The sequence below is a fragment of the Gouania willdenowi genome, chromosome 5, assembly GCF_900634775.1.
Source record: "Gouania willdenowi chromosome 5, fGouWil2.1, whole genome shotgun sequence".
NCBI lineage: Eukaryota > Metazoa > Chordata > Actinopteri > Blenniiformes > Gobiesocidae > Gouania > Gouania willdenowi.
The window spans coordinates 33,374,440-33,393,000 of record NC_041048.1 but is presented as its reverse complement, the minus strand read 5'-3'; the positions used below and the strand labels follow the sequence as shown (position 1 = coordinate 33,393,000).

The 18,561-nt window shown below is 35.5% G+C and overlaps 1 protein-coding gene across 1 annotated transcript; it reads right to left on the bottom strand.

Moving 5' to 3' along the window:
- Positions 1 to 525: 525 nt before the first annotated feature.
- Positions 526 to 17,655, bottom strand: LOC114464089 (eukaryotic translation initiation factor 4E type 3-like). The gene is made up of 7 exons (XM_028448161.1): positions 17,350 to 17,655; positions 11,277 to 11,349; positions 9,765 to 9,859; positions 5,948 to 6,008; positions 5,793 to 5,859; positions 5,552 to 5,707; positions 526 to 4,624 (listed from the first exon to the last, which is right to left on the bottom strand). Exons 1-7 carry the CDS (start codon positions 17,538 to 17,540, stop codon positions 4,578 to 4,580), a joined length of 690 nt encoding a protein of 229 aa, XP_028303962.1. The 5' UTR covers positions 17,541 to 17,655; the 3' UTR covers positions 526 to 4,577.
- Between the last annotated feature and the right edge of the window lie 906 nt (positions 17,656 to 18,561).

The window sequence follows — 18,561 nt, the reverse complement described above, 5'->3', positions numbered from 1 at the left end:
AAGGACCCAAGTGTCCACCCTAGGCCCTTCTTACCATGAAGCAGATGTGCTAATCCAGTGTTTTTCAACCTTCAGGTCATGACCCCATGTGGGGTTCACCTGGAATTAAAATAGTCACCTGAAATGTCTAGAAATTGATTCTAAAAATATATTTAAAAAAACATATTTACTTTTAGTTACCACATTATTGTTTAATTATTCTTTACCACACACAATCTCAAACAAAAGTATTCAATACTTTCTCAAACATAACTTGTTAAAAAGAAATCTGAACTGGCGCATCTCATCACTTTGTGCACTAATAATAAAGATGTAACAGACATATACTGTATAAAAAAAACAATTTTAGAGAAAAAAACATCTCTGGGGTCACCAGAAATGTGTGAAAATGTAAAAATTGGGTCAGCCTGAAAATGGTTTGGAACCACTGTGCTAAACCACTACTCTATCGTGCACCAAATGATAACCAGAATAAAGGAAAGAAGGAATGGCCAATAAAAGAACCATCAGTGATTTAAAAAGACACATTTTCAGCTCCAGTTTATTCACTGCAAAAACTGAGCCACTTCAGAGTTCAGCTATAAAAAAGTGGCATGACAATAATACAGCTGGGTTACAGAAGCAGCAGGACAACAGCTTGAAAACACTATTAGTAACTAAACAAATGTTTGAGACGTGTGTAAATGACAGATCAGGAACAAAGAGTACATGACTGGTTGGTTTATGTGACCTCCTTTACAGCTCATCTTCATTATTGTTTTATGATTTTAGTACGACCAGGAAAAAGAAGTGATAAATGTTGACAGATGTCAACATAAAATGACACAAGTATTGCAAACCCTCGATATCTATCGGTAATGTTAAAGATTTGCTGCAGAAGTTATTTTGAAATTGATAAAGTATCCAATACCAGACACCAAAAATCCAACTCTCACATGGTCAGTGAATGAATCTCCCTATGATTTGACCTTTTCTTATATCTTCGCCTGTAAATCACACATCCATCCTGATGAAATGTTCATTTTTCTCTGCCTTACAGTTACTTATTGATCCATATGCTTACAGAGTTCAGAACACCAAATCTATGTTGAAAATCAGCTGCTTGCTTAAAAATCAATGCATTTCTTTCTACAAAAGCTTAAATGTTACACAGAGGAATAACCTCTACCAATACTTGGACGGATTTCGGGTGTTGTATAATTGACTAGAAGCCCTGTTCAACCAAGAATAAAGAGATGCTGATATATCTCAGATAACTAGATCTCATATTGATGAACCAATGTTCCATTTCTCTAGTTCACAGTACAAATGAAGTCTGTTGAACACAGCTTCCACTATGAAGCGTTTTTTTTTTTTTTTAAACTTCTACACATTTCCTAACAAGACTGAACATGTCCACTTAATGTTCATTTTCCTTTAGATAAGCCTAAAAAACCCTGCACTTCTCATACCTGCTTGTACTGATGGGATCACAAGATGATGTGCTACATATCAGCTGACAGGTGGGCATACACTATACAGGTTGCCAGTTCATCACAGGAAAAGTAAACAGGAATTCTAAGCCTGGATTAGCACTGGATCCGTTACTGCTGCGAAACAGCAACTCAGCTGATTGGTTTCCACTGAAGTCAATGTGTCAATTTCCACCGCATGTGAATCTACTGCAGCATGCTGGAACCCTCTGCTGTAGCTGTGCTGCAGCAATTTAACAAAAACAAACCCATGGGACAGGACAGGAAGTAGTGCATAGACACAGAATAAAATATTGAGATTATTTTTAAAATTAAACACTACGTGTTCAAAGCGGATCGTAATTCCATCCATTGACAGAGGTTACCCTGACAGAGGAAAACACCAACCTCCAGCAGCCTCCAGCTCAGACTCGTTTAAAAAAAAATCAAGCACATATTTGGACTCGAGTGGACCAGACCTTTCCGTTGATATCATGGTTGGCCCAATCCGAGCACTTTTAAAATTGTATTTTACATATAAATATTGCATTTATTCATGATTGAATCACATATTGTATATGTATCGCACGATTACGCGTGAATTAGAGGGATCTTCTGAGTCCTTGCTGCAACAGATGAGCAACACAATCGGAGGCGGTGGGGATTGCTGGACTGCAGATTGCGCTGAAGTTAAACAGCAGAGCAGTTTCGGAGCAGATACACATTCAGTGGAAATCTAGGGTAACAACCTCCTGTAATGATGTAAAGTAAAAACTTCAGCAGGTAGACATACAGACTCTATGGACACAGTTTATTCTGGATTGTGCTTTGATTTTTGTTAATACTGACTGAAAAGTGCGTTCGGATTAGTCTTCCAGGATATTTGGCTTTGATTGGTCTGATGTTGTGAACATGCAAACAAGTCTAGAGCAGACAAGGGAAGTGAACTCTAGAGCGTTTGTTTCGGCCGGTCTCGAAGTGTTTGCAATCTGTTTTACATCTGACGGAAAGCTGACTCACAACTGAAGCACAAGTGAAAAAAAAAAAAAAGTTAAAACATTGAAAACAATTCATATACAGACGGAAAGCAGTTGTGTTTGGATGTTGGAATAACCAGGTTTTAGCATCTTTAGGACAGACAATGCAGCTACGTTTTCCCTGAGTGCTGCCTGCAGGGACAAAGGACTGTAATGTGCTGAAAAGCAACAGATTGGTTCACTAACGTGCTATACCTTCACCCTAATGAAAACCGTACACAGTGTACGATTTTAGTTAAAGTGCATCAAAAACAAGTATTTCTGTCACAGAGGGTGGATCAAAAAGTGCACTGGGAATGTAAACTGAGCCTAATCAAAGGTCATAAAAGTCCAGGACTACCTTGGCATGAAAGCAGCCTGAAACACTGGCCCTCATTTATCAACCGTTTGTACGTTCAGATCTGAGCGTACAATGTGCGTTGGACCATATTCACGCAAGCTTCGTATTGATCAATTCTGAAGTGATCGTACGCTACGATCAGATCTCACGTCAGGTCTGACCTCGTGTACGCAAATCTGAGTGTGTGGATTTGAGGTTCAGCACAGCTAAATCTGACTGAAACTGAAAAAGTATTAAACAAGCCTCAGCTGTTGTTTAAACATAAGCAAACACATTCAGAACGGATCAAAAAGGATTATTAAAACAAATTAAAATTAAATGAATTTGAAAAAGCCCACGTTATTACTGATACCATTTTTTGGTTCTCCTTTCATGTTACTGTATAACCTCGCTAATAAACTCCTAGGTCCACCCAGTGTACACATTTGATTATTTATAGGTGAAATTGGCTAAAGGCATAATAAACGCAGACAAGGGGCAACATTTAGTCATTTTTAAGGCTTTTTTATCGTTAATTTCTTTACACGCGATAGTTATTGCCTAAAGCGTGCGGACGGAGGCCGATATAAACGTCATGTTTCTGTGTGCATCTCCGGGATCTCTGCTGTTAAGTTGCTCGTAGCGCACACAGGGGGGCAGACGTCACTTGCTCCTCTTCCACAGAGCGTTTAAATGCGCTTCCAGTCTTCACCATCAAAAAACACATCTTTCTTTGGCCGATTTTGATCTTGGAAAAGTTTCTTTACTTGTTTGACCACAGTGGGCGGGGCCTCCAACACAGGAGGGCAGAACAAGTTAATGACGATGGAATTCAGCTGCCACATTGATCAACACCCGATCATTTTTACGCTGGATTAGTCAAATACAATGTTTCATGAATCACACGTTGGTCCTGTTGTATGATCAAATGTGCACTTAAATTTGCACCCGTTCTTACGCAAGGTTGATAAATTAGGGCCAATGTGAGTAGAACAGTTTTGTGTGGCTTTTTAGGCGACATACAGGTGTGTTAAGTCTTTATCAAAGTGCATCAAAACAAAATCAAATTGGGCAGCATGTATATAAAAACTTATTTCCTTGGGTATGGTAATGATTGAAAAAGACCTGCTTTGGCATCAAGATAGCAGACGTATGTGATATTGTGAATGTAGGCCAGGGGTGGGGTCAATTACATTTTTTAGTTACAGTTACATTTTCAATGTTCATTGTTCAATTACAATTACAGTGGCCGGCATTTTTTTCCAACTTACAATTCAATTAACTTTCTTTTATCCTCAGAAAATCGATTATAATTACGTTCTTAAAACTTAAGTTCAAATACAATTAATCACAATTACTGAGCCAGAAAAAAATTACCTAATTACAACAGCAACAGATTTTTTAAATTACAATTATAATTAAGCCATAATTGTAATGATCAATCATTCAATTACAATTATGACCCCAACCCTAAAGTAGGCAATATTCATGTTCATCGAGCTACCGCAGACAGGGCAGGACTGGAGTGTGACTGTACAGTACACAAAAAACAGGAAGTAAAAAAAAAAAAAAACTAGTAAACACACAGGCATCCTCTGAAGAGCTTCTAGGTCCTTCCATAAATCACATGAAATGAAACCAGGCTTCGCTCGTTGAATGTTGAAAAAATATATTCAGCAGATTTCCTTGCTTGGAGGGAAAATTATATTCCTTGATGAGGGAGTGGACTTTGAGCAAGTAGAGTTCAGCTTTAAAAAAGCGTCTCAAAATCTAATGTCTTGAGCGTCCTCCCTCGAAGGCATGGTGTTCCATGTGAGCTGAAAGTCAGGACATTCACAGATGTTATTCACACATGCGACATGCAGTAACAAGTTGATCTCTGCTACAAACCCTTTTCCAGTATGGTATGGATGGCTTTTTTACCTGTATAAGTCTGATGGATGTCAGTGAATTTAAATTCCCCTTACATGTCATAGTTGTATAATTTTCCTCATATGTTGTGCAAGTCTGAACATTATTGTAATTATTCATAATTGATTCATTGACAATAAGTTTGTCAAATCATTAACTATATTTTTTCCTGACGAAAACTAAACTCAATGATCATCTGCAAATAAAGGAAAGAGACTAAAATGTTTGACTGTCAATTAAATACTTAGCCGGGTTGTCAAACTCATTTTGGTGAGGAAAATACAGATTTCTTTGAGGAAAAAACAACAATTAGAAGAATATTGTGCCCTAATTTGCTCTTCACTGTATAAACAATATTGCTTAGAACATCTTTAAGCATAAAGCTATTACATTCATGTTAAATATTTAATAAAATTTAAATTTGTAGGAATTTGTATGTTACTATTTCTGAGAAACTGCAGTTTAGGTAAAAATTGTACCAAAAAAAAAAAAAAAAATTAAAAGTGGGTTTAAACATCTAAAAATTAAAAGCCTAGGAACATTACAAGCTTCTGCATACATCAGGTAAATTCATCGAATTTAGGAATTTAGACAAACTGAACTATATAGTGATAATAACAACTAAAATCAATTTGAATTTAGTTGTTTGAAAACAAAATAATTATTCCTAATAACTACGCCATTACTTCTGTGTGGATGTTCAACAAAAAAAAAAATATATATATATATACAGTATATATAGTTACCAATGCTTGTATACTGGCTATACTGTTGTATGATGTTTTGTATACATGTCAAAAGATGGAAAACTCAGAAACCGTGATTTTACTTACATTTATAAAAAACAGCTTTAAAAGAAATGTGCGGGAGCAGCTCGTAAACCTTCGCCAAGATATTTGCCTCGTCAGCCAGGGACGCATCTCTGTTCCACACCTGAATGATATCTTCCCGATCTCGAACACTAACACTAACTCCAACAACCTCATCGTCTGAGGAGAAAACCAAAGCTGGGTCAATAAGAAAATCAGGTTGCCAAAATAAAGGAAAATAAAGACAAATCAACAAGAAACACACCTGATGAACAGTAGTCTGCAAACTGTTCTCCGATTGTGGCAAGTAACAGTTCTTTCCAAACTGCAGTCTGATGGACAAGAGCAAAGCATGCATTTTTATTATAATCACAGCTACAGGCCTGTAGTAAACACAGAGGCACAGATGAGGGCACCTACACCGTTTTCTTTAGGTATTTTCATCTTCCAAACTCCTCCTTTAGCATTGCTTTCTTCTTCCCTGTTGGCATAGAATATGAAGACGCTAAAATATTTTCACCAAGGAGGGAATGCAGTTTAAACGAAAGAAGAAGAGCTTGTAACATGTATAAATGATACATTTTTTTGTTAGCTTAAAGCTGCTAACCACATGTTTAAAACTGTACATCATCCAAAAGTTCCTCTTTTGGATGGATTTACTCACGAATGTCGAAGGTAGAAATTGCAGCTTTGTTTTTTGACTATCATAAACAAATGGGTTGTTGACAAATAATCAAGTGACTTGAACTGTGGCAAGATTTCCTTAAACATTTTCTTACTGGATTTTTTGTGTTTCTCTCCCACACAAGGAAGAAAAAGATTAAATTCACATCCCTTTTGTCCTGCTTTGTTTATCATGTCCCCTATTATATGCTGTCACTACTAGGGGTGCACCGATCCAACTTTCTGACAGATCACCAATTTTTATTAATGTTCCAATCTTATTTTATTGTAAAACATTGAACAAAACTTGTAAAACAATACAAACTTGTTGTTTTAACTGCACATGAGGTAATTATCTCAAATATAAATGAAAAGTTTAGAGAATTGCTGTCCAAAATACTAAATTACATAACTTCCTTTAGTCTAAAAATGTACACTGCAGACCTGTTTGGGGGTCTTGGCCAAAAATAAAATGAACAGCAGTATTTTGGTTTTACTAATAAAGTTTTGAGGTAGATGATAAACTACTGGAAAAATGACCAAAACCTCTTAAAACACCAATTAAGTGTGGTGGTTTCTTAAAAGCCAAATTAGGTTAGTTTTCTTTGCAGCCCCATCATGACTTATTTTCGTGTGACACAAACTACAAATTGTGATGCTTTGCACTATTTTTTGTGCAATACTGCCGAACTGTGGACATGCTAGGTTGACTGTGCTCCAGGTGACTGTTCTCTTTTACCCGTGTAGCAGATGCATCTGCACACATGACCTGATGGGTGGGGCCTGTCAGTCATCTCACAGCAGAAGGGGACAGTGACTGACTTTCCGATCTTTGCGGAGGTAGAAAAGAGGAAAAGTTTGGTTTCAAATGGGGCTGGGCAGTATGACCAAAAATGTATATCACTGTATTTTTCAAAATTCTAACGGTTTCACGGTATATGACGGTATTTTTTTTTATTTTTATGCATAATCAGGTGTTCACAGCATTTTCTATTGGTTGAGAGATGAATTACTGCAGTAGATTGACTTAGAATGGTCTATTTTACTGTCATGATGAGTGAATATTGTAGAATAATTTCACACTAGTAGTAATACAAGCTAAAATGAGGCACAGCCCAACTCCGTCTGTTATTAAGGCATTCACACATGTAACACCCATTGGCTTTTTGCCCCGCTAGCTTAGCTTTGGCATTAGCTTCATTTCTAGCTTCAAATGCTGCAACCTCAGTGGTGTGTAGGGGTGTGAAAAAAAAAAAAATTGATTTCACAATATATCGCGATTTTAAATCGATTTTTACATTTAAAAAAATCAATTTTATTTCTTTTTTTTGGATATTTAATCAATATTTTTGTGTATTTGTGCAATATTTTAGTGGTTACAATGCTTTTAATGTGTTGCAATGGTTATGATGCACTTGATTTTATGATGGCAGTGTGTAATGCCTGCAATATTTATGTATGCAAAGTCATTTTATTTTCATATCATCTGTTGAGGTCAGTGTTTAAACTGACACAATAGGATCAATTATTTTTGTGCATTATCAGTAACTCAGGGTGCTTTATCCTTAATGTTCTCATTTACAGTTGTTACAATGCTGTCATTATGTTGTAATGGTTACTTTGAGACTTCTACACAGTAATAGCACTTTATTTTATGATGGCAGTGTGTAACACTGCATTTTCTTTTTTTCAGTGAAAATGTGCAAAAACACTAATAAATAATCAATAGGATGTTTTGAAGCAAATAGTTTTCAATGTGTCCTCTGAATGATCAATATCTTCTGATGAACATATACAGAAACTTGATTTTTTATCTCTACGTTTAATTTTGATATTGACTGGGTAGAATATCACAATATATCGCAATAATATCGTATCGTGACCCAAGTATCATGATACGTATCGTACTACAACATCCTTGCCAATACTCACCCCTCGTGGTATGGTGCTTTCTTATGGTGAATAAGTGGCGTTTTGTTGCAGCTCCACCAGGACTTATTTCTGCATTACATGAATTACAAATTGCGATGCTTTGCTCTCTTTTTTTGTGTATTACTGCCGACATGCTAAGCTAACTGTGCCTCCGTGAGCATAGACATTATATAAGCATATAATGTTTATGTCAGTGAGTGTTGTCATCCTGTAGCAGAGACATGCGCACACAGGCACATGCATACATGCAGCTTCAGAGCTTTCAATGAATTTCTCATCAATTTACACCGTAACTAACCCCAGAACGCGACTGTTGACATTCCTATTTAGAAGTGCAACCATGAAAAGGGTCCGGTCTTAAACGCGGCGCAGCGTAGCGTTCAGATTGTTGTGTAATCAAATACACCGGTACGGCGCTATATTAAAAATGAATATCATAACAAAAATATATACCCGTCTTCGGTATAAACCGGTATACCGCCCAGCCCTAGTTTGATATGCAAGTGTCGGCCGATCGTTGATCCCCCCCAAATTAAAGAAATAGGCTGATGCATCCTTAGTTACTACGATTCCTGACATTCAGGTGTTTCCATAGAAAGCTAAAATGATCTTCTGCCGTTTTACAACAACTTTCAATCTGTATAAACAACAAAAATGTCACTTTGGCAGAGTTCTTGGGGTCACACTGGCATCAGTAGTGGATAACGAATTTTGGAGGACATACAAGTAAAGTTGTAAAAAATACGATTTATGTGGTTAACCCTTTAAAACCTGTAATATTAACATTTCTGCCTTTTTTTTTTCTTTTTTGCTTATTTTGTCTATAAAATGGTCAGTAACTATCCTATGAGGAAGTGCTCTTTCCCTTTTTTTCCCATAACACTTTAGACTTGCATTAATTGGCAGTTTTTTAAAAAAAGATTAGATTTAGTAGGAAGAAAACAATGAAAGCTCACATGAATAACAGATTAACAGATTTTTTTCAACAAATATATAAAATTCAGAATGTATGAAACTATTCACAATTAAAAAAATAAAGAAAGAAAATGTTTCCATGTTCCTAAAGGTGCAAAAACAGGTAACGATTACACTCGCAAGCCAAAGTGATTTCATTGCGGGCTTTTCTATGAAGGAGGGAACGTGATTAATGTTTGTAGGTTGTCAGTAAAGCGTAACATGTTACCTTTCAGAAACAGTTGGAATGTATCCTATAGAGTGAGTTTTAACAGAGTTAAAGTAATTTTAATGTGAGCATACCAGGATGTGTCGGCGGCGACGCAGTAGTTGTTAAAGGGTTAAGCAGCTTCAAATGTATTAGAAACAACCATTACGTAAACAGACATTTAAAAGCAAACTAGTTATTAAACTAATAATACAGTATGGGAGCATGACATCATCCAAACAGTCTTGGGATACAAGTGCATTGAGAGTATGAATATGATTCTACCGTCCTGACGCCTTAAAAAAACTCATCTCTGTTCACCAAATTAACCACCTGGCACCAAACATTCATGTATTTATTGGATTGCTTTAGAAGAAAACATGATTTGTCAATCCAGAAAATACCATTAAACTACTAAAGGGTCTTGTGCTATATTTGTTTTCCCTGTTCAGCAAATACTAGAACATTTAGATCTCCTACCAGAGCGGTCTTCGTTCTCCACGCATTAAATGATAGCTACACCTCAAAGGCAGCGCTGTGACAGGAGGGATGTTGTTATATACACTCCAGAACATCTGGAACCAAAGGGAGCACTGTTATTAATCACAAATTAGGTCAACACATTAATTATTGCTGCACCTTTCAATCATACACTGTATCTTAAATTACAGTAGTTAAAAAATAAAAAAAAAAGACAACAAAAAACAATGGGCATTTAATGCAAAGAATAATGACAAGCAAAATAAAAAAATTGGAATTAAATACAAATACACAAAAATGTTGTTTGTTTAAAAGTTATGGCATAAAAATGTAATTACTGGTAATAAGGTTAATAACATTTGACCAATTAGAAGAGTTGAAAATCTATGTTTATTGTACAGCAGAGAAGTGGATTCATCTGCGTTGTTGTGTTTTCTGGGAGCTTAAACTACCGGTAATGACAAGTCCACATATTTAAAAAGAAGTTGTGATAATTTTGAATGGATAGATAATGAATAGATTAAGGGTTCTTTGCCCTTTCAGCCCGCGACCCCCAAAATAAAGGTGCCAGAGACCGAGACTGACAGAAAAAGTAGTAAAAAGGGTTTGAAGGGTCAATATTGGCTTAAAAGTGGCAGAAATGGGGAGAAGTGAGGTTGGGGTAATGTAATTGAAGTAGGAACTATTAATTTAAACTGGCAAATAATGGGCATGAAAAATCTGGAATGTGGTTAAATTGGCAAAAATAAGCATGAACTATGGTGAAAACAGGTTGAAAGTGACAATAATGGTTGAACATGTGCAACATTAGTTGGGAAAAGTGATGGAAAGATTTTATAAGCGGAGAAAATGTCTTAAAAGTGGGAAAAAATTTGCAGAAAAGGCACTAAAATTTGATGTAGAATTGGCAAAAATGGGAATAATGAAGCAAAAAGGCATTAAAAGGAGCAAAAATATGTCAAGAAAAAGTGATGAAAATAGGTTAAATTATTGGAAGTTTGGTGTAGTTGCAGAAAAAGGGTCAAAATAAGCAAAAATGGGCTCAAATTGAGTTTCTTGAAGGCATCTGGGAACTTGTGTCTTGTGACACTAAATGGGGCGCTGACCCCAAGGTTGAGAAACCCTCGAATAGATGTTGGAAAAAAAAGGCAAATATATGATTGTTATATTATGTTATCACATGGCCGTCAGCCATAACATTAGGACCACCTGTTTAATATTATGACATGTGGGTCTGTAAGCTGTGGCATTGGCACCACAACATTTAAGATTTAAAGGTGATGTCATCCCACAGGATGCTCCTTTATTGTCAGATCTGGGGAAATTGGTGGACAGGTAAACAACTCTAAATCATGTGTTCTTTTAAAATGGTCCTAAACAGTTTCTGTCCATTTAGTTTGGTTGCACTGACAACTTCGGAACAGAAACACCAACACAAAAACAGCAATTGTGAAAAATAAAAAGTTCTGTTCTTATAAATCATGTGATGATGAAGGTCCTCAGTTAGCTCACCTGAACAGTTTGCACAGTATAGATCTTCTTCAGGTTGGACTCGCATTCTGCTGCTGTTGTGCCCGGTAAAGACCTGAGAAGCAAAGGACATCTGTTATAGAACAGGGGATGTCTAAGTTTAAGGTTTAGTGTAAATTAGTTTAGTGTTGTACTACCCAATACTAACTGAAAAGCTTAAGATCCTTTTCAGATACAAAAATTATCTTGAATTTTGTTAAAAGAACATATTAGAAAAAAAATATCTAAAACTATAGAAATTCTACATAGAACAAAAAGTACATTAAATACTTTACTTTATTCATCTCTTATATTGCCTTACTTGGCCTATTGCTCATAAAGATGTGGTAATGCATGTAAAACATATTTAGAGCCATTAATCAAATGATAAAAGAAAGCATTAAGAATAATACATAACGTGGAATTCCGGGCACCTACTAACAAACTGTTAAAACAATCGAGAACAATAAAACTTATGGATTTAGTGTTAGAGACTGTATTCCGAGTAAGAAATCAAATATTTACAATACAAATATTTTCTGTATTGCATTGTATATATTTGAAGACAGTCAATAACAAATGAATATCATCAAAAGTTGGCCTGCGGTGAGAAAAACCTTCTACATAGTGTTAGCAAATGGTAAAATAAAAAATCTGGAAACTACATTGTTGATCATGTGGAAAAAACAATGACCCAGTTTCATCAAGTGAGAGAAGTGTAAAAAATAAAAGAGCTTAGTGAGAAGATGAGATGTGACAAAGCTAGGACTGCAGATGCAACATTTCATTGTTCTTTTTCTCAAATATGCCCTAAGTAGCATTATTATTAATTAAATACCCCAGTCTAATAAAAACAAAATAACTTTAAGTGGTTCACAAAGGGGGATAATTCTGGTGTTACAGCAACACTCTGGGCCTGTTTGTTAATAACATTTACCTATTGTTAAAACGTTATTAAACGGTTATTTATATAATGAGTTAACCTATTTAGGCTACATTTTCTTCGCATCTATTTGTTTATAGATGGCCAGGATTTAAAAATGAACTGAAAACTATAACCTTGACCAAGAAGGACGTACAAAACGTAATAGAACAACAAAAGCCCAGGACACCAGCAATGTTTCCACAGCCTTATTTAAAGCAGAACACACAGTAATATTCAGGTTGTCCTCTACAGAAGCTTGAAAAACACCCAGTCCTTTGAAAGAAAACATTATGTCCAGTAGTAGCTCAGGACCAACAAGAATGCTTTGCTGTGGGAAAGTAACAACTAGTATCCATTTTCCAGTGGAAATAACTTCTATACTGTACACATAACTTTACAGAAAGGAAGAAAAACTGGTGTTAAGTGCACATGAACTCTTTGCTTGCACACAGGGTAAAATTAAGGTGAGAAAAGAGAAATGTTTTTGTTCCAGTTTTCACATTTTTGTGCAGGAAATATCTGGCTTTTTTACGATATATTGATGAATTTAGCACTTTGAGATGACTTTTGTTGTAATTAGCACTAAATAAATAAAGTTGAACTAAATTGAATTGATTAAAGTTTGCCCGAGACAAAAAAAACAACTAAATACATGTTTGGGAAAACTGTTAAATGCTTCTATGGTAGTAATATCATTAACAAGTGGATCTGATATAAAGAAAGATGAAATTTTTTTACCAAATTGGTCACACATGCAACTATTTTTAGTGTGCCAGTGAAAATTTCATCTGTTCGCATCTGTGCGAGTGCGTAGGGTGACCTTATTTTGAAAATCTAAAAGGAGGAAACTTCCTCGTCCCATTGTTTACACACAGCAGCTGTTAGCACTCCGTACTAATGCTACACCAGCGACACCCAGTGTAGTGTAAGGTGGCAACGATGGGGATGTTTACGGATTTGTGGCTCACAGCGTTAACAACGAACTTGGCTGTGGAACCAGAGCAGCAGAAGCCGTCCAGGGTTCCAACTTTTACGCGGTGACAGAGCGCTAAGCGGAAAAGAGAGAGTCTGGCAGTGTTTGTGACTCTAAATCACTGCACGTTGTTTGATTGCATCATTGAGTCATACGCTACTATTCGGCCTTGCTCATAACTCACTAAACTGAAGGCTGAATGTTGCTTTTTAATAATATTCGGCCGAATATATTCGGTGGCCGAATATTCGGTGCATCCCTAGATTTTATTGAACTGCATCTACAATCTCCAATATATATCATATTATATTTATTCAATTGTAGAATACTGTAGATATTATGTTGAAGGTTAAAATTTATGTAACCAATTGGTTAATAATAAATGGGTCAGTTTATCTCATACCTACTGATGCTGACTAATGGTAGTAACATCCCTTGATCAAGCCTTTTCTAACGTTCCACACTACAAAATAAGTAATAAAAGTATGTATGATTCGTGCTAATATCACATCGGATCAATATTGGTATCAGCCAATACTCAAGACTGCAATATTAATATTGTATTGGAAGTGTAAAAGTTGTATCTGGACATCTTAGAGCTGGGCGATTTTGCCTTTAAAAAAATCTCCAATTTTTTTTAAAAAAAAATTTGACTTTCGATTCTCAATTTTTTTTCCAATGCACTTAAAATTGACTGCAAAAGTGCAACTTTATTGCTGTGATTGTCCTCAATAGTTAAAATGCAAAGAACAATCTCAGAATAAAAAGTAAATGAGGCTTTGTCATTCAACAACTTCAAGCTTTAACCCAGGTTTAAGCAAAAGTGCAACAGCACACAGTAGCTTAAATTATCTGATTAAGAAATCAGATAACTACATATTTTATAACATTACAATTAATGCAATAATAAACTCTTCCCTTAGCATCTCAGCATAGTGCCAATAAAAAATTAAACATGACAGTAATCTGCTTACTTAATATTTTGTCTCTTCCTTTCATGAAGTCATCAGCGTTAGCTCTTAGACTTAGCCCAGTCTTATGTTTTGGTGTATTTAAGCTTAGCATGCTTTAGTCCAGTTTCCAGTTCATCACTTCACTTTGTTGGATGGTTGTCTGGTCTGAACCAAGGTGAGAATGTTTTTGACGATATATCTAAAACAATACCATATCACACATTCTCAATACCCTCACATGCATGTTTTGAAACAATATCAAGCATTGCCATTTACACACAATTTCTCACCTTAAACGCTTGGGAAAAGAGACAAAAATTTAAAATCCTGTGCAAAATGTCACTACAAAAGCTAGCTAGACATAAAGCCTCCGCCTACATGTGACAATATCATGCATTTCCACAACATTCTTTTCCCTGTAAAATGTGTAGCCCTATGTTTAGCATGTGTACCAAAGTGAGATGAACATGTCTCGTGCTACTTAATCTCGTGATTTAAGCGCGTGTTTCTACAGCGGAAAAAAATGATATTAATAGTTTGCTCAGCATGTATGGCATAATTTCAGGATTTTTAATAGCCTGTACTGTTATTAGATTATGGAAGGCCGATGAAACACAAATGAAACAGAAATAGATAAACTGATGCAAAAATGAGTATATTATGAAATGGAAATGAAAAAATTGTGAAACGGAAAATGCGAGGCTCTCTTTATTACAGGTAGAAAGAGAACGGTAGATTATCTGCATGCATTGTTTAACAAACTACTTATAATGAATAAATGAGCAAATAAGGAAATAAATCTGTGCAAGTTACTTATGGAACGGATGGAAAAAATACCAATAAAACAACAAAAACTGAAAGTAAATATTTTAGCCATTGTCAATGAATACAGATGTACTACTGTAGTTATTTACTAAAGATAATCCTACTCTACTTTCACAGTGATCTATAATTCTTGGAAAACATTCTCAAACTACGATGAAGCAGTGGAAACCATTATCCGATACTTCTGTGGGAATTCATGCAATTCCAGTAATGTAGGTTATTTATTATTATAGTATTTCTGATGTTGCTGATGAAACATGGTGAATACAACCAAATCTATAGAAATACATCTAATTACTACTTACACAAAGTAATTAACTCTTACCTGCCGTGTTTTACATGCATACATATTACCTATATCCTCCTAAATATTTCAGATTTGAAAGAAGAGCGCTAAATTAGGGATTAATGTTCCATTCATTGTAAAGGTAAGGATTATTTTAAAACATGGATTTTGGAAAACATGATTTTTATTGGTTAGAGAATAAGTAACAACTACTAGGAGTTGACATTCATGATGAACTGCTGGAAACAACGTTTTCTCAGCCGTTTGGTGATTATTTCAAAATACGTGTAACCGAATGAAGCTTGTAAACAACAGATGTGAAAGTAATGGATTAGAAGTACTCATAATACTGTAATTGAGTTGATTTTATGGGCATTTGTAGTTTTGTTTCAGTACATTTCTAAATCAGCCATTTTACTTGCACTTAAGTACGTTTTAAAAGTAGTAAAGTAATTAGTCACATTTCTACACCCAACCGTTACTGAGTAAATTTTTATTTTTTGTTTTTAAATGGTCAACTAACATTGTGAAACTACAAAAAAAAAATGAAATGACCAGACAACAATTAAGTGTATAGCCGACCAACCAGATTAAACGTAATGCACAGCATTACATCATCATTGAATTCAGGTTATTTTCTCAGATTTAGAGTTCATAAATTCATACTTAATACCTGTTAATTTATTTTATTTATTTTTCTATTTGAATTTGTTGGCGTTATTTTATCTAAAAAATAATTGTACATTTTGACAAACCTTTTATTTGATACTGATGCGTTTGTGGAAAATAAATTAAGTTGCAATTGTGCAAGATTTGGTCTCTTCCTTTTTAAGTTTATACATGAGATGTTTACTGTATGCAAGGGAAACGTGGCAAGATTTATTTACAAAAATAAACATGGGGTGAAAGTACCTAGTAACTTTGAGTACTGTTTAATTGAGCTACTTTTTACTTACCCTTGAGTATTTTATGTATGACTTACTTGTACTTGTGTACTACTTCAGTATGATATGTCATTACTCTTTACACCTCTGGTAAGTAAATCTGGTGTGAATGCTGCAGCCTCAGCAACATATAAAGCAGTGGTTCTCAAACTTCTTTGGTCAAAGTACTCCTTTCTCTTCATTTTGAATGCAAGTACCCCCTTATGTCCGACTACTGCAGTACATTTTGCTCAGAATACTATAATCAAAAATAAGAACTATAGAGCATAATGTTGGAATGAATGAGTGATAACACACATTTCAAAGAATCTCTTTGTGTAAATGAATACATTTATTTCTATAGTTTTGATCATTTCTGGTCATCTCTATCCTGATGTAGAACCAAGACTGATCCTTGTATTTTCACTTCATGTTCGAATCAAGATGATCTCTATCATCATTGTGTGTGTTTTTGTAGTTATTTTTGTGTGTTGTTGGTATTATTCTATCACAGTGTGTGTGTTTTTGGTGTTGTTTGGTTGTTTCTTATGTTGTTTTGTATTTTTCTCTGTTATTTTGTGTTTTTCTCTCCTTTAGTGTGTGTCGTCATTTTGGCTGTTACTGGTAATAGTAAGTACTTTTCTCTCTTCGTGTGTTTTTGGTGTCATTTGGTGTATTTTCTATTGTCTTATATTATTTATTATATTTTTCTCTTATGTTGTGTTTTTGTCGTCGTTTTGTGAGTTGCTAGTAATATTTAGTATGATAATCATTTTTAACTAAAACATTATAAACCCACATATTTGTAATGCTTTCATTTGTTAATTTTCCTCCCTCACAAGTACCCCCTGTAGTGCCATCGTGTACCCCTAGGGGTACACATACCCCCATTTGAGAAACACTTCTCAATTTCAAAGGGAAAATCTAAGCTGGCCTCCTTTCATGGCTAAAGTAGCTAAAACATGAAGTTCGTGTTTTTAAGGGAATATTTGAAGTGAAAGCCGCTGTTTGTGTCCCTGCAGTGACGTATGAGGACTGACTGTGTTTGTAAACACAAACACTGGTTCATGGAGGCCTCTGTGGACGCTGTGGCCTCGGGTACATTTCCCCCCCTCCCCGCTCTCCTCCAAGCCTCTGTAGTCACACACAGCGTTGACACAGACGGATACAGTAAATTAATTCAAATGTTACCTGTCCAGCCAAAACGTCCACGGGGAGTGCAGCGGCAGCGGCTGCTCGTCGTCGTCCTCCTGGTGCTTCTTTGTGATGTTTTCCAGCTCACTTTCGTTAATGTCTATGTCGTCCACAGGAGGCTCGGTCGGCGGTGCACTAAGGGCTCCTCTGTCTACCGGGACTTCAACGTGCCCCGCAGGGACCGCCATTTGAACTGAGGCTGGCCGCTCAGCTGTGAACGGGCTCCGGACAAACGCAGCCGGTGTGTGTGAGGAGTTTTATCTTCGGTTACCGAGACACCAACGCTTTACCGCCCACCGACAGATGACGTCATCCCGTCTAATCAGGAAGTGGCATCGCCAGCGTCAGGAAGATAGAATGTATTTATTTATTTTAATGAGGAAAAGTTAACAGTATATACAGATAACAAGGCAATTACATATCATATACAACGATAAATAGAAAAATATATAGAATATCATATTAAAGTCAAAACCACAAGTTCAATCTCTACACAGAGGAAGAAAAAAAAAAAAAACACAAATGAAGAGAAATAAAATTAAAATAAATAATACATACATAAGGGCTTTTAAAGGGGATAACTCAATGGTACAGTAGAATAAAGATGTAATAGTTAAAGTCAGCCCCGGCTCCAGAACCATATTGTGAGGGGGGCATGTGATTTTTATTTACAAAAATCGCATCTCACTATCCCAGCCTAGGATTTTTTTCTCTCCCCTTTTTCCATAGACGGGAAAAAGGGGAGAGAAAAAAATGAAAACACAGGTTGGGTGCAGCATGTTGGGAATGCTGCTGCTGCTGATGATTATTATGGTTACTATTATTGTTATTACTATTATTGATGTTATTATCATTATTATTATTATCATTGTTTTTTATTACTATCATTATTAGTGTTATTATAATTATTGGTAGTATCATCATGATAATTATTATCACCATTATAACTGTTATTATAATCTTTGTTATTGTTAGCACCGCCACTATTATTGCTACTATTATTGCTATTATTGATGTTATTATCATTACCACTAGCTTGGCACCCCCATATTTTGAATTTTATTTTGAATTTTATCTAATTTAATCAAACTGTATACTCAACCCCCCTCGTTTTTGTTTTTTGTTTTCTAAATCTATTTAGTTAATTATTTATTTAGTTATTTATTTATTTTTCTTTGTTTCACGATCATTTTCCTTTTCATTTAATTT